The sequence below is a fragment of the Helicoverpa zea genome, chromosome 12, assembly GCF_022581195.2.
Source record: "Helicoverpa zea isolate HzStark_Cry1AcR chromosome 12, ilHelZeax1.1, whole genome shotgun sequence".
In the NCBI taxonomy this organism is placed as follows: Eukaryota; Metazoa; Arthropoda; class Insecta; order Lepidoptera; family Noctuidae; genus Helicoverpa; species Helicoverpa zea.
The window spans coordinates 4,864,927-4,881,338 of NC_061463.1; the positions used below are offsets into that span (position 1 = coordinate 4,864,927).

At 34.9% G+C, this 16,412-nt stretch overlaps 2 protein-coding genes across 2 annotated transcripts in view; one reads left to right on the plus strand and one right to left on the minus strand.

Annotated features, from left to right (window-relative positions):
- The first annotated feature begins 2,120 nt into the window (after positions 1-2,120).
- On the plus strand, positions 2,121-5,342 carry LOC124634833 (serine/threonine-protein kinase RIO1). Its single transcript, XM_047170482.1, has 4 exons — positions 2,121-2,321; positions 2,432-3,583; positions 3,828-4,011; positions 4,418-5,342. Exons 1-4 carry the CDS (start codon positions 2,259-2,261, stop codon positions 4,579-4,581), a joined length of 1,563 nt encoding a protein of 520 aa, XP_047026438.1. The 5' UTR covers positions 2,121-2,258; the 3' UTR covers positions 4,582-5,342.
- LOC124634832 (ATP-binding cassette sub-family G member 1) overlaps positions 5,327-16,412 on the minus strand; it is a 60,917-nt gene continuing 49,831 nt past the window's right edge. The window contains exons 4-10 of the mRNA XM_047170481.1: positions 16,015-16,272; positions 14,302-14,488; positions 10,839-10,953; positions 8,872-9,258; positions 8,424-8,588; positions 7,841-8,097; positions 5,327-7,540 (exon numbers count right to left, since the gene is read on the minus strand). Coding sequence (XP_047026437.1) covers positions 7,199-7,540; positions 7,841-8,097; positions 8,424-8,588; positions 8,872-9,258; positions 10,839-10,953; positions 14,302-14,488; positions 16,015-16,272 — 1,711 coding nt within the window. The 3' untranslated portion in view covers positions 5,327-7,198. The remainder of the gene's footprint in view (positions 7,541-7,840; positions 8,098-8,423; positions 8,589-8,871; positions 9,259-10,838; positions 10,954-14,301; positions 14,489-16,014; positions 16,273-16,412) is intronic.

Below are 16,412 nucleotides of genomic sequence, written 5' to 3' on the forward strand. Positions count from 1 at the left end.
TGTGAACAGGTACTTCTCTAATGCAGCTGTAAGTGTTAATTTATAGTGACTCACTAAAACTTTATTGATGACGACAAAGGTACTGGTTTCAATAAAAATGCGATAGTAAGATTTTTTCCTGGTTCATTGTATTTTAGAGGATATTGAACTGAATTGATACTTTCATCATGTAGGTATCAAATAATGCAGAAAAATCTTCAACATGTTACCTACGTGGGGGCCTTTTATTCAGAGGATTCTGTATATTAAAAGATAGGTATCTTTCCTATTGCATTTAGGTCACCACTTCGGTCAATGCAATGATTTTGCTTCACTTCACTTCACTTCACTTTGCACACGTGCATTATATACCTACCTTTAAGTTTGGTAAGGGAATTTTCCATAAAATAATTGAAAAAACACTTGGAGGACTATATAAGGATAAGATCCAAATGAAATCTTACCTAATTTTCTTATTTTTGAGCTCCTGTTGATTCCTTACCAAAAAAGCTGATGAGAATTTTCCCTAAGTGCCCCTAGCAAGAACATGCCTACAGACTGCAAATTCGTTTGATTGCAACCAATTAGACTCAGGCAAAACAAAAAAATCTGTGTTCAAATTAAAATACGCCAGTCTTCAGGGACAACAAAGTCCACCGGTAGTTATCAATCCGAGTACAGGGGATTGTCCAATTAATCCGATAGATCAAATATTTATAAAACAAAACGTCGCAATTTTTCCAATTGACATTGAATTGGCTCATTACTCAATCAAGCCTCCCCTGTCCACGGACATACGTTGTGCTTGTATTCCCCAAAGGATTAGGCAGAGTCAAAGGACAAAAAGTAGATACCTAGGTATTTATGATAACAACCTAATGATTTTTACAAATCTACTCAACGGCGGATCCAGGGGGTAGGTCACAAGTTCATGACCCCCCCCTAGGCCAGGACCACGACCTAGGTGGACCACTAATTGAAATGGTTAAACACGATGTTTTATGTTTTTGTTCCATTAGGTATACATTTAGTACTTAAGTATAAGATAATTTTTATTCTGAGTGAATAGGTACACAGATAGATAGAGGTAGAGTAGTTTTGCTGAAGAATCGTGCTCGCAGCGCTCGCTCTCTATTCTTTATTTACTCTTTATCCGTACCCAAAAGAAGGAAACGGGACCCCGTTACTAAAAATCCGCTTCCGCTATCCGTGAAAGAAAATGTTTTACATACCTACATACAAATTACACGCCCTTTTCTGCGTACACAATACTTTTCAAAAGTATAGTCTTAAACCTGAAAAAATTTCCGCGCTTGCTTCGATCGCGCTTTTTGTATTTGTGCTGTATACTTGTTATATAGCAAGAAAGCGCTTTCATCTACTTTTAGTCCTCGAACTGAATAAAAATTTTCGCGCTTGCTTCGCTCGCGCTGTTTTTGTTTTTCGCGTAATTATGAATCATATAATTACAAGAAATTGCGCTCACTCTGCTCGGGCCATTTTCTACATGAAAACAATTTTCTTAACTTTCGTAAAAATTTCGCGCTCGCTGCGCTCGCGCTCTTTGTATTTGAAGGCACGGTGTACTTTTTATATTATAAGAAGTACACGTTTTAATATTATATTATTTATATAAAACCAAATGTCGGCAACTTTTGCGTGATAATTAATATTTATAAATGAATAATTAACATTTTTTGTGACTTGATCACAACTCTGTGACCCCCCCCTGGTGCCGAAGCTGGATCCGCCCTTGAATCTACTTATCTGCAATTAAAAATTTCTTGCCGACTTCTGAGCGACGTTTTTGAAGATTTATCTGTAGATATAGGTACTTATGTATGACTTTGTAAATGTTTGAACCGATTATCTATTATTATTGAATATTAGTGTATTAATCGTCTTCGTCGTGTATAAATCGTCTTATGCTGTAGCAACCAATGATTATCCTATTATATATCCTATGATTTCCTTATTGAGATTATACTATGATATTGAACTTGAATCGAAAAAAATAATCTATGAATCAGTGAAATTAATAAAAAAATGTAGGTGGAACAGAGCAAGAATAACTACATCGTGGAACAGAGGTATTTTACGCATTGTCAACAAAGTGCCATTTTGTCGTTCATGTCACTGTCAAAAATACAACAACAAAAGTTCGCGATCCACATGGACTAAGAGGTTGTTTTGGATTTTTACTACAAAAACAGCTATTATATTAAACATAAATTGTTCATAATTTAAGCTCACTACTTTTACTAAGTATTCTTGTCACGATGGCGGAAGGCCAGTTTAGTGATTACGAGGAAGATATAACTGTTAAGGTTAAGAGTGTTCGGGTGAGTTTAAGACGCATTTTACTATATTACTGTGCTCTTTACACGTTAAATCACCAGGCATTAACCTAAGAAATACTTTAGGCCCTCTAATACATGCATATGTTCCACAGTTTTCAGATGTTCCACAAATCAAAAACCTAAGTAGTGAATCTGAAGATGATGACGATTTCAATTCAGACGAATACTTTCACGATTCCGATGATCCTAGTCAGAACAAGAAGAAAAACAACATCAACTCTCAAGCACCATCTAATAAAGTCAGTTCCTACCAGCCGAGCGAAAAGTTATTCAAAAAATATGTTCACAAAATCAATGTTGACAAATACGAACCAATGTCGAGGAAAACTGAAAAATTCATGGACATTAACGATAGAAAGGCCGATAATGAGAGGATTAGGATTAAGGACAAACATGACAGAGCTACTGCTGAGCAGGTCATGGACCCTCGCACTAAAATGATATTATTCAAACTTCTTAATAGAGGCATTATCAATGAAATCAATGGTTGCATATCTACTGGTAAAGAGGCCAACGTGTATCATGCAACCTCAAAAGATGGAAAGGATTATGCTGTTAAAATATTCAAAACATCTATTCTAGTCTTCAAAGACAGAGATAAGTATGTGTCCGGAGAATACAGATTCAGAAATGGCTACTGCAGGTCTAATCCACGTAAGATGGTGCGAACATGGGCGGAGAAAGAAATGAGAAATCTGGTACGAATGTATAATGCTCAACTTACTGTCCCTGAACCAGTGATTCTACGTAGCCATGTGTTGGTTATGTCTTTTATGGGAGAAGACGGTTGGCCTTCACCAAAATTAAAAGACGTTGAAATATCACAATCTACTGCTCGCTCTTTATACAGAGATATTGTTATGATGATGTGGAAAATGTTCAACATATGCAAGTTGGTGCACGCTGACTTATCAGAGTTTAATCTTTTGTATCACCAAGGGAACGTTGTCATCATAGACGTATCACAATCAGTGGAACATGATCATCCCCATGCGTTTGAGTTTTTACGTAAAGATTGCACAAATATTTCAGACTTCTTTAGAAAGAAGGGTGTAGCTACCTTAACAGTTAAGGAACTGTTTGATTTTATTACCGATTCTACAATTAATGAGAATAATTTAGAGGAATGCCTTGAGAAACTGTCTGAAAAGGCTGCAGCAAGGAACTTTGAGGAGATGACAGCTCAAGAACAGGTTGAGGAGGAAGCCTTCAAAAATATCTACATTCCAAAAAGGCTAACTGAGGTAAGACCTATTGGTTCCCATATTAAACAAAACCTAAATTGTAAAGCTTTTGCAACCACATTTATTTCCAAACCTCATTCACTCCTTGTACAGACCATAAAATTGCTCAGTATGCAATATTGCTTCAACATAAGTTACCCTATTTACCGACCATACAGGGTACAAGTTTATATGTGCTTTTAAGATCAATATATTTTTTTTATAAGGTAAATAGTTTCAACTTATGAAATGTATATTCTTTCAGGTCATAAACTATGAGAGAGACATTACAAAAGCAAAGAAGGGTGACACAGAAGACCTAGCATACAAGAAGATTGCTGGCTTCAACGAGGACCTGACCGCAGCTGAGAAACCTGATATTCTACAGGAAGATGAGATTTCTGACAGTGGCTCTGACAGTGGTTCTGAGGGGTCGGATGATGATGAGCGTAAGTATTTATTTATTGCCATATCTATTATAGGAATAGTTCTGGAACTTGGTTTTGTTAGTTTTGTTATGTCAATCAAAACAAAGTGATTTCATTTATTTCATTTGGTTCTTGACAAGCACTTATGAATGTCAAAAATATAAATAAGGTTGATTATAGTCGTGCAAATAACAGTTATCAAGTCTATTTTCAAATTGACAACAACATTAATTAAACTAAATATTTCCTAATAAACAACTTTATATTGTAAGATTAATCCAACATTGGTACCTAAAAACCCGGCACCTGCTTTAAAATTTCCTGAATCATTCTAAAAAAATCCCAGGAAATTCTACACCAAAAAAACAGGTAATTAAGCGAAAAATTCTTAATCACACAGACTAATGACTAAACACCTTTTTTTCAGAAACAACAAAGCAATTCAAAAACAGCGCCCGACCCAGAGATGAATCACCAAACAGCAAAAAATTAAGGAAAAAAGCTGTGAAGGAAGAAAAAGCTGAGAAAAGGAAAACTAAAACAAAGAAACATGTCAAAAAACGACGTGACAAGGGTGCGGGGAAAAGATAGAAATATTATTTCACTTTATAGGTAAAGATTTCTGTATAAAATATTGTATTTTATATTCCTTTAGCAACAGAGTAATTAACTATATTGTACTTTCGTAAGTGCCCTATAAAAATATAAGGAATTTTTATAAAATACAATAGCAGCTAAACAAGTGAAGTCATTATGATGATCTTACCTAACTTCTTGTATGTCGCTAATGATAAAACAATAGAAATTCAATTGTGTCCCGCGTATATCTGCACTCCGACATACAACGGGTCAATGCTGAGATCGCAAACAAATATGTCTGTGTATGGAGTCATATTATTTGTTCACTATTTTTTTGTTTTGATTTAGATAGCTCATCATAGTCATAATAGTAGGTAATTGGGCTACAGTTCCAAACCTTATTTCATCTGTATCACTGTGTTCAAAGATAGAACAGAGAAACATTGTTTTGTTGGTAATTAGTTAGAAAATGTAGCCACTAATATAAAATAGTTATAAATGTTTTGTTTTTATACATGCAAAGTTGGTGGTTTTTGCCAACTTTTTCCAGTGCTACATGAAAATTTTCACCACGTCTGCAATAATTTCATACAAAATGAAGTTCCAGTTATAAATTCTAAATACTAAATAAATATTGTCATTTTTTTGAAGGGTTGAAACAGATTTATGTATTTACTTTAGTTTTCAACACATAAAACAGGTGCCTTTATTGCAATAATGTAACTGCCGTTAATAAGAGGGATAAATAAAACTATTATTTACTTGTCAATTTATATTTTGTTTCGATTTCATATAAAAGTACAAAAAGATACCTTATTCACAGATTAGGCGAATGGAACCCGTCATTTGTTTTAAATCAAATTTATAATATCACTGTTTTAAACATTACTATTTTTATCACGGTTTTCACTTGCCCTTGCAATCAACCAGTTTCTAACTGCTGAAGAAAACTGAACCTTAAACCATCTGATCAAAATACCAAATTAGTATAAGTTGTAAGCATCGCTAATAGAGTATATTTTGCCTTGTTGGCAATGAGATGATGTCATCTATACTACGTGTATAGTTTTTTTCCTAAAACAACACCACTTATTTAACAAACTTTTACGATTCTGGACCTTATTAAAAGGAATAAGTCCTTTTAATAAGGTCCAGAATCGTAAAAGTAACAGCTTTAATTTAACTCCACTAAGGGCTTATGTAATCGCTGTTTGATATCTTTAAATAGTCCAGGAAAGTACATAATTGGCTGCATATGCAGTGGTATTTTGCAAAAGTGGACTTTATTCAATGCCAAATATATTTACATACACTAAAAGCTATAATATATTTATCATAAATTAAAGATATCACGTTTATTTAACGCTGTGTGACAGCTTTTAAATCTAAATTACCGTTTACCATTACTAATTTTATTTTCTATATAATTTAATAGGAATGAGTGACAGAAAGTTTAATTTTATATCCGAATGTCACTGCGACAAAATTCTTGCATTTAAGCACGTAACATACTTATAAATTTTCTTTTATTTCTTAAGAAATTTAAAGTTTTGGTATGCGACATACCTACGATTACAAATAATACCCAAAATAATAACTAATAACATTCTTACAGAGAATTTTCACCCTTGTCAGGCGTAGAAGAACCGAGACTAGCTTCAGACACACCAACCCAAATCTGTCAAATTTCTTCAATAGATTTGCAACCTTATCACAACAGTGAAATGTTAATGTTCGATTGGTAGAAATTCTGATAGGTTCTACTGGCATCTGTACCTATACGCAAAAATCCGCTAGTTGGAAAAAGCTTCTTTCTACACCTGATTTGTCATATAATTTTCCATTACACAGTCATCAAATGCCAACACCAAAGGTGAAATTAAAATAACATACATTTCATTAAAGTACTGGGTTTCATATGTTTATAAATATCACACAAAATAATGGTCCCAAAATTAACACATTTTAACCAAATAATATCTAAGACGAGCATTCTTATTTCTAGTATTTACAGAACACTAACTTAACATAAACCAACTAATATAAAATGTTCCTAAGAAATGGTGTCTTAAATGTATAACTTTTTCCTCTTAATCCTGATGATCATGAATCCTGATGGTCATGATTGTATAATTAAAAAATGATTTAAGTATATACTACCACAAGATGATTAAATCCATTTATTTAGATTATATATTTATACTTATGTAGTTTAAATTTACGGCAAGAGAAATGAGCATACTGCCTTGTTATAACTAACAATCAGTCACAGATGTATGTATATTAGGTATCTTTGGCTGTACATTACCCAAGATTATATACCATTACCCATATATTTTAATGATTAGGTGTAAAGTTCCCATAAAGACACTTATCGCGATTTCTATTCAACGTTTTACAATAATTTAAATAACATAACTTCTAAAATTCGAGACAAACACCCGTTCGGAGTAAATGTGAATACAAACTAACTATAATTAAAAATATTACGTGACATAAATACCTAAATCTTAAACAATAATTTAACATAAACTGATCACAAGAACATAATAATTTTGTACTAACAGAAACGTGTAATGCTTATATCACAATTTGAAGGGACGCGTACAAGGCTCTATGGTTATATAAATCATGTAGCGAATCGCCATCTTAGGCCGATGTAACACATAGATCGGAAGACCAACATAATACCCAACATTGTTGCTATTTCTAGCCAAACTGAACTGTTCTCTATATCTAAGTATTTGATCAAAACCTCTGGTTTGGCGAAATGGCAATACATGTCTTCACAATCTAATGGTTGTCTGTCAAAGCCAAAAATTGTAAGAACCATGGCGACTATACCGCATCTGATAAAAGAGGTTTTCATGAGGATGTTCATAAGAAGAGGTATCTCGTGTGCGAAGTCGAATCCGTAGATGGCGAGGCCAAGGAATGGAGCGATGGCTGAAGGACCGATAGCGCATCCATTCTGAAAGAAAAAGAAAGTAAAGGTTAATTTATAAATTAGTCTGACGAAAATAATGGTAATATCAGTGAAGAGTAGCTTGTAGGACGACTGTTAAATGTTGGGTAGTTTCTGGAGATGTGGATAGTGTGAAGAGTTTCTGAATAATCAGACATCTGTGAAAACGATATTGAAGTTGACCAGGAGCTTCACGGTTTCGCGCTTTACATCTCCGTGCGAATGGTCCTCAATAATTTTACCAAAAGAAGGATGCTGAAGCTCGTTGTAAAATATGAATAGTAAATAACATAATAGTGAACTCACCGTAACATTAAACACAGAGCCAATCGCCATCCCCATGCCTTCAGCTGCCAAAGACACAACGTTCCCCACGAGGCAGAAGGCAAGGAACCTCATTACAGAAAACGGTACTCCAGCCATAAAATACACGATGGTCGAGAATATGATGTTGAAAGTCACTTGTACGGGAAGCTTGGACACTGTTAATGCAGCGTAGTATGGAGTCAGGCTGTACCAGCAGTTGAAGTGCTCTTTCTTTACTAGTTTCACTTCTTGGGGATCTGGAAATGTGAACATTTTGATTAGTTTGGTGAAAGGGGTCAGATCACAAAATTCTCAAAATATATGTTCAGCTTATGTATTATAGAGATATAATATTTCAGCAGACTAAACTTGAGTGGCTTTTCAGTATTCGGGCGTGAGACTTCTTTACCCGTTTAGTTTAAAATCAATTTGGTCTTGTGTAGAAGATTTCATGCCATTTATATCATATCATACGAAATTAACTCGTTAAGACCTGCTCGGTAATAGGTATACTTCAATAACTCAAGTAAGTTTTAGAATACCATGTAGTGTACCTGTCTCATAGAGATATCAAAATACTCACATACAAGAACTGGCACCATGATCTGCGTATACGCAAAGAATATGACGAGCCCCACACACAGCTTGAGGTGGTTGAACATCTGCGTGCCGTCGTTCGCCATGTTGAAGAAGCAGATCCCCACTAGTAAGCCACACATCACGTGGTGAATGAACTGGATGCAGAGACCTGGAATTGTGGAACAAATTCATTAAGAACTATTAATATAGAGGTTATTTACAGTTTTGGGAATCGAGATCCTTGTAATGTAAAGGTTTCGCTTTATATACGGGTGCATTCCTTGGAGCCTAGTTTTTTTTTCTTATTTGATGTGGTGTTAGAAAGTCTGTCGTTACGGCTATGAGCATAAAAGTGTTTGGCAATAAGTGATTCACGAAACTTTCTCGGAAATCAACTTTATGTACCTGATATAGTCAAAGAGGTCAAGATTACGATTTTATAAGAGCCTTACCTGGTCTATTCCTAAAAATCTGTGTCAACATCCTCTGCAGCAGAATCGAAAACTGTTCAAAAAACGTCGCCGAATATTTCTTCGCGTCTGGTTTCTGCATCCTCATCCAAGCTATCGAAGAATTTCCATTCGACAGCTGACTGGACAGCGAACTTACGGAGCCACTTGATCCTTCGTATTTTTGCACTTTGTAGGAGCACTTTTCATTTGATAGGATTATTTCTGTCTCGTTGGCATCCTCTGTTTCGTAACTGATCTTCAACTGCATCTGTGTTGTGTTTGGTGCAGCCTGCTCTTGGTCCAGTTTGACTGATTTGTAAACTTTTCCGTTCATAATCTCTTTGGATAGTAGGTTTATAAATTCTGGTGTTTCTGTTAGTTCTATGACTGTAAGTAAAAAAATATTTATTAGGTAAGTAAATATCTATGGAAAGTTTTGTTTGATGTTTATGATTAGAATTGAAAGGAAGTCCAAGGCTTATAAAAGATATCGTTCGTCTTATCGATTTGTGTGCCTCAACTTCCTCTACATCCTAATCAGATATGGAAAGTTTATTTAACTTGTAATTTGAATATTAGATTTGTTTATAGAATAGGTGCCTACCCTATAAGTAGATGTTAGTCGAAGGCGCTAAAATTAGATAACCCTCCTACGTAATACCTTATGACCTATAGCTATGAATTGCATAGTTTTGAAAAATAAGACCTGACAATATAAAACAAAGTGATTATAAACAGGAATTTTATAAACGTTAATAAAATTATGTCAGTACCTATACAATAACATGTGACTTAAGAGGGACAGTATCACAATGGAATATTTTAAATTCTGTAACACTTTACGTAAGTAAATGGATAGGTGCTGATTTGAATAACAAATGGGTTCAGCTTTGTTTTCCTTCAGTAGCGCTCTTTACCCTTGCAGATTAGGTAGACCGTTGAACTGTCACGTTTAAAACGAGACGGGAAATTAACCAAGAGTGATCCTTCTTAACAAAAACTACATGAAAAACTTGTCAGCTTAAAGTAAACTCCATTTTTAGTGCCGAAGATTTATACATACACATAAAGGTTTCTTGCTTTATGTTGGACTGTAAACATACAGATACCTACTCGTAATCTTTCAATGTCTCGCCATTTCCAGCCTTTTGGCCACTATTAATCTAGGCAAGGGAAGAAGTGCCTTTGATGCCTACTCGAATGAAACGGTGTGAATAGTCAGTATCTACACGAACACAAAAGTATTGTTTTATTGTTATGCCAATCGTATTGTTGCTACGTAAAAGACTTTGAATTGGACCAAGCTTGATTAAACAATCAATAGACTGTACAATGTGCATGCCTGCATACCTTTTTGTCATCATAATCAATGCTATACCCAAACAATATTTTATAGAATAGTCAATGTGGAGATACTTAGTAGGCCTGTCTAATACAAACATAATCAAATATTTTATGGATTTTTTCCCAGGCTACATGACAAAGTTAGAAAACAACAACATCGGTTAATCGGTTTTATAGTTGCATGAGACAGGTACATAATCAGTCCAGACAATTATTTGATACTATTACAGCTCTAATTGACCTAGCAACTAAGTGTGAGCATTCCACGTTTCTCAAACTGTCATTAAGTATGGAACTACAAAGTTAATAATCATTATATAATTATGTAAATCCAGATAACTTTAACACGTGTCAACATTCTAATCATGACAACTACAAAACACATTTTTGTTATGGCGGCTCCACACTATTGCCGAGAAATCACGAGACAACTCGATTCACATGGTTTGAATACGCGAGAACTCCCACGCTTGCCTGCAAAAGTGCAAACTTTACTCTCTATGCTAGCACCTAATTCTGCACCTACTAGGAAACAATCCTCTATTATCCTACTTAAAGATGATCTGGTTTCCTAAATAGGACGACGAGCTAGGTGAATGAACCAAAACAAAAAAGGTACTTACTAAAATCAGCTGGGTTATAATGCCTAGGACAGGGCAAGCCAACGGTCTGTAGGAAGGGTACCATCGCTTTTGTGTCGCCCTGGTATATGCAGTAGCCATCAGCTATCACGTAAACCTGGAAAAATAATTATAAACCATGAATAATTGCAATTTCATTGTAAACTAAGAGAGTCAGGTAATGTGTCGAACTTACTAATTGAGATCTAAACATAAGTAAGATACTGGTCAAAAAACTGTCATCATCATCTTAGCAACAAGACGTCAACACAGGATGTACTATTAATTCCAATTTCTTGCTATTCCAATCTATAAGCCACCTATAAACCATACCTAAATCAACCTATTTAGTTAAAATATGAATATGGCTTCATTCTGTTTCCTCCGAACCCTGAAAGCCTGCATATTTTCTTAGAACTACACAAACTTGCAAAGCTTATAATGAGATGTAGCAACAACTCGTAACGCTTAATCAAGCCAAATCTGACCTTTAGCAACATAGTTTTCCTGTCCTAATTATCTAATAATCTACTTACACGTGTGATCTTGATAAAAATAATCAGCAACATTGTATTCTTTGATACATTATGACTATTTGTCACGAAAATATATGACGGCAAAGTTGTTGGCTGTGGCTGTATGTGATGGCTAATGGCCAAACCAAATATTCTATCCATTTGCTGGTATTGCTAACTAGAGATAGGAATTTGACGTACCTTGTATGGGGCGTATATGAAAACACTATCTCAAATCGGCAACACTAAAATGGAACTGGGCCGGACATGTCAGCCGAATGCATCCAGAAAGATGGGTCACTATCGTCTCCCAGTGGACACCTCAAGATGGACACCGCAGGCGGGGTAGGCCCCGGAAGAGATGGCGTGACGATCTAGACGCCTATCGTCGAGACTTGTGGACTCGGTCGAAAGATCGAGAAGTGTGGAAGCAAGATGGGGAGGCCTTTGCCCAGCAGTGGGATATTATGGGCTAAAAAAACTCTGGGTAACAAAATAATAGAGAGATTGAATATAGGGATCGGCCGTAACGGTGCTACCATGGGGAAATCTATTGACATCACAATTTGGTGAAAGGTCGTTATTAGCGAATCTGTATCATTCGAGAATTGAATGGTTTGTGTTAGACTTTCATTAATAGCATGCGTCAATGGAATGATATTTTTCTTATAGGTACGCAATATTTTTAGTGCGAATTATCTGGTGAAAGTTGTAAGTAATCAGTTGAATAGATAGCATAAACCAAAAGATTTATTAGATCGAACCTAGACCTTCTCTACAGAATTGTTTTTTTTTTTCGAAACGCTTGAGAGCTTTGATTGCTCGATACGTTCAAATACAGGTATACCTTTACGTAATATGTAGGTATATCGAGTAAACGCTAACATTTTTATTTATCTAACCATTCACTAAATATAAAGAAAATTCAATACCTATCGCGTTTCATGCGAAATGTATGAAAACCAACTCATTAACACGTCCATACGAATTGTGAACACCTATTCCATCATTGAATCATGTAGACAAGGATTTTTATTATTAAACTTTTGTAGGTATTTTAAAGTAAAATAAGAAGAAGAAAACGTCAAAGTAAATCACAGAGTATTGTATAATAATGGTGATTACGGTTATTATGTAAATAATCACTAAGCTAATGAAACAATGGTAGTCACACGCAAACCGCTGTGATCGTCACGAACTTATTAAATGTAACCTCTCGTTGATTCTTATAATTATAACTGGAATTAATTAAAATACCTACGTGATATATAACGTCATGGTATCTCGCCTGTAATCTACAAAAGGATCGACAGAGTTGTATATAAGTTCACAGTTGGATGTGACCGTTGCGCCTGGACCGAGTCTACCTAATAATAGCAATAAACCACTGATTACAGAAAGTAACTAACTGTAAAACTGCAGGTGAGAAACACCTTTTAAAAAAGCCCTACTTGCAGCAAAACTGAACCTGAAACTTCAAAACTAGGCTGTAAAACAGAAATGGGCTCGGCAACAATTTGTAAAAAAAAATGTTACCATATAAAGCAAATGAATTAGATATTTTTTGGATGACAGAAGATCAGAGGTAGGATTCTCAGCAACGCTCAAAAACAAGCTGATACCTAATTTAAATTAAGGCTTAAGCATATTAACCAGTAATCTATGTGTCTCTTCAGAATTATAATTACATATTATCAGTGCGATTCCTAGCAACACTAAAATACAAAAATTCATAATACCTTCAACAATAACTCACGATTGAAGGTGTGGACGAGTTAATAACTTCATAATAATTCCGACTAATAATGATATGATAATAATACGGTATGTTACTCGAACATAAAATGAACATTGCAAGCTTTAATGGTATTCTAACATTTACCTTTTGTTATAATAGTCTTTAGTTTTTCTTTATAACACTTAGATAGATTTATTTTATTATCGGTCTTTTTAAAAAATAATAAATCTTGATATATTTAAGGACCTACACGGTGACATAAAATTGCTCTTAATACACCTACTATTCACCTAAAACAAATGATAAATAATAAAAAGAACGAGGTACGGGACAGCTAAATTCGAAAAATTACATTAAAATTCTAGTTTTCCGTCCTTCTGCCCAAGTCTAGCCTGGTACAAATAAGTAAGTTACGATTAAATCTTGTTTTTCGTAATAAATAAAGTACACCGGTATGCACCTAATTTCTTATTACATTAGCTCCAAATAAATTACGTCAAATTTAAACTCTAATCTAAAACAACGAATGGATCGATTATTGCAATCCACAGTTATACGATTTGAGGAAAATGGCCAGTGCTTTAATACTGAATGTGAAAACCAAGCAGTTTGCAAGTCCGTTAAATGTTTTATTTATATATACGTGCAGGTAAATGCATTATGTACCCATGTAATAAATTGCTGGTAACACACTATAAGGAAAGCCACGAAAATCTCAAAGCTTAATATGCAAAGCTGACGTTGATTAATCTTGGAAGGTATGGTTTGCTTAAGCTGTGTTTATGTACCTGCATACTTATACCTAAATACTTTTTCATAAAATTAAATGCATTTTCCTGTGTCGATATCTAACTACAGAGTCGTATCTAAAATTATATTTAGCAAGTAAATAGGTTGCAAGCAAAAGTGGGAAACGGCAGACTCATGCAGAGTTTTCAATTGTATAAGAACAATTTTAATAGGTTCATTAATAACAGAATTAAAGTCTTTCAATAGACAAGTCGACTTTCTTTTAAGCTGCCTCAAATACAACAACCCCGAGCCCAACATAGTTAGGAAATTGCAAGGCAGATGATGATGATGTCTCAAAATGGCTTCAAAATGTTGGCTTGGCTTGACTCCACGTTCACCTTCTCAAAGACTGGGAGTCTATAGTCCCGTGTACCTAGATGGCAGAGACATACGTACTAATAGCACTATTTCCAAATCTTACCTGATCGAACATCTCCAACAGCGAAGCCGCGGGCTGATGTATAGTGCACACGACGGTCCTTCCTTGCCTTGCCAATTGTTTTAGCACTTTCACACACTGTGTTGTTGTGACTGTGTCCAATCCACTTGTAGGCTCGTCCAGGAAGAATATTGGAGGGTTGTTGACTAATTCTAATGCTATTGATAACCTGGAAGACGAAAAAATAGATTGATTAGATATTCAGCGATGCTTTGGTAAAGTAAATGGGTGCGAAGTTTATTAGACCTTTTACTGATCCTGTTCTATATATTTCGACTGTAGAATTAAAACTAACTTATACTAATACTGCCTAATAGCTTTTAAAATGGATTAGAACATCGGACTAATATTTAAATACCAGCCGGGAAAGTTTCGAAGCAATTCCGGCACGATTTTAACATTCTACCTGACTTTGTTCACCGGATTTAAGGACTATTAATGTAGCTTTGTATGGGTGAATATTTGTGAAATCTATTGAGCAGTTCCTGTGATTTGTAGTCATAAAATCCCTTGCTATGTTGCAGCCATTTAGTTTTTCTGGTTCTCCGGATCCAATTTTATGAAAGGAAGCTTTTATGAGTTTTAGAAAGCCTGATGAATGATAATATGTTAATACAAAGTAAACACTAACTATGTACATAGTAAACTAAAATTGAGAAACCTAAACGATCATTATCATAATGGCAATAAAATGTTGCTAAAATATGAATTTACGATGTATCTATAATTGCAGCGCATGATGCATGGAGCTATAATTATAACACTCGAAGTTTGCACAAGGCTGCAAGTTGCGAGAAAACCATAAACTCATGAGCACCTTTTTTGCACCCTTGTTGCTTATGACAATATACCTATTATTGTATCGTTGTATCCTGTTGTATTATTGTATTTTGGTAAGCTTTGTAGACTGCCTCAAAAACACAATGAATAAAAACACAGGTGAGTCACAATAGTACCTAATAAAGTTCCAAGTTTTATGCAATTTTATTAGGGTTTTACAACTGTAATTCGTTCGTTCGTTTAATAACAGCAGTATCTTTAAATACTCTATGCGACAGCTGCAGAATGCAACGTTTCCCAAGTCAGTTTTATTTAAAACAAATGTGGGAAATTTTCTTCCAACAACATTGGGAGACTTTGTTCCGAAAATAATATAGTTGCAAAATTATTGTAATGTTGATTTCCATATAATCGGCAATCGAATTGAATAATAAGAAAACACGACGTAATTTGATCTAAAAAGACGATCGGAAGTATAATTTCTGAACATTTACGTTTATGCCGTAGAAATTCTTAGTGGCAACGCAAGGCTGGATTTGTGACCTGTTGATGGCCATAGACATAGACTCATCTTACACAGGACCTCCGAAATGTATTGTTGCGCAAAGTATTTAGCAAATTATGTTAATTTAACGGGTAATCCGAAGGTGACAAAGCTAATGCTTAGTAACAATTCCAAAGAGCCTCTAAAAAGATCTCGAATTTTCCTTAATATGAATATTAGGACAACTTTCTCAATCGAGATCTGTTGCCAATCCCATTATTAGTAGGTCATTGGCAGACTTTATAGAAGTTAGAAAATATTGAGGTTAACTTGATTACACAGTTTGCAAATTTTTAAGCTTCGAGCATTTTAAATTTCGAACTATAATACTACCAGCCAGTATTACCAAAAAGGTTACAAAACAAACCAACCTCTTTTTTTGTCCTCCCGATAACATATCTGTTCTCGTGTGCTGATGTTCCAAAAGGCCCATTTCTTGCAAAATCTCTTCTGAAGGTGCTTTAGATCCTTTGGGTGCTTTCAACCTGGCTGCCACATCCATGGCTTCGCGAACTGTCAGCAATGGCTGGAGTAAATCCTCTTGGGTAATGTAACAGGACGATCTCTGGAAATGATGCTCGTCTCTTGGCTGCCCATTTACCAGAAGTTCTCCTGATACACCTGCAGATCTGAGAAGTGGAGAGTAAAAATTTGATGAACCTTTACAGGTAAATAAATTATGTCTACTCAATTTAGGGTAGTTTCAACGTTTTTCTGTTTTTCTTGAACCATTGGAGAAGCAATCTGTTTCATATTCGCATTTTTTATT

Bases quoted from the DNA above. Each gene is read 5' to 3' on its own strand.
- LOC124634833 (XM_047170482.1), top strand. From the start codon at position 2,259: ATGGCGGAAGGCCAGTTTAGTGATTACGAGGAAGATATAACTGTTAAG. The intron at 2,322-2,431 runs GTGAGTTTAAGA...TATGTTCCACAG, and splicing joins TTAAGGTTAAGAGTGTTCGG to TTTTCAGATGTTCCACAAAT. The intron at 4,012-4,417 runs GTAAGTATTTAT...CCTTTTTTTCAG, and splicing joins GGGGTCGGATGATGATGAGC to AAACAACAAAGCAATTCAAA.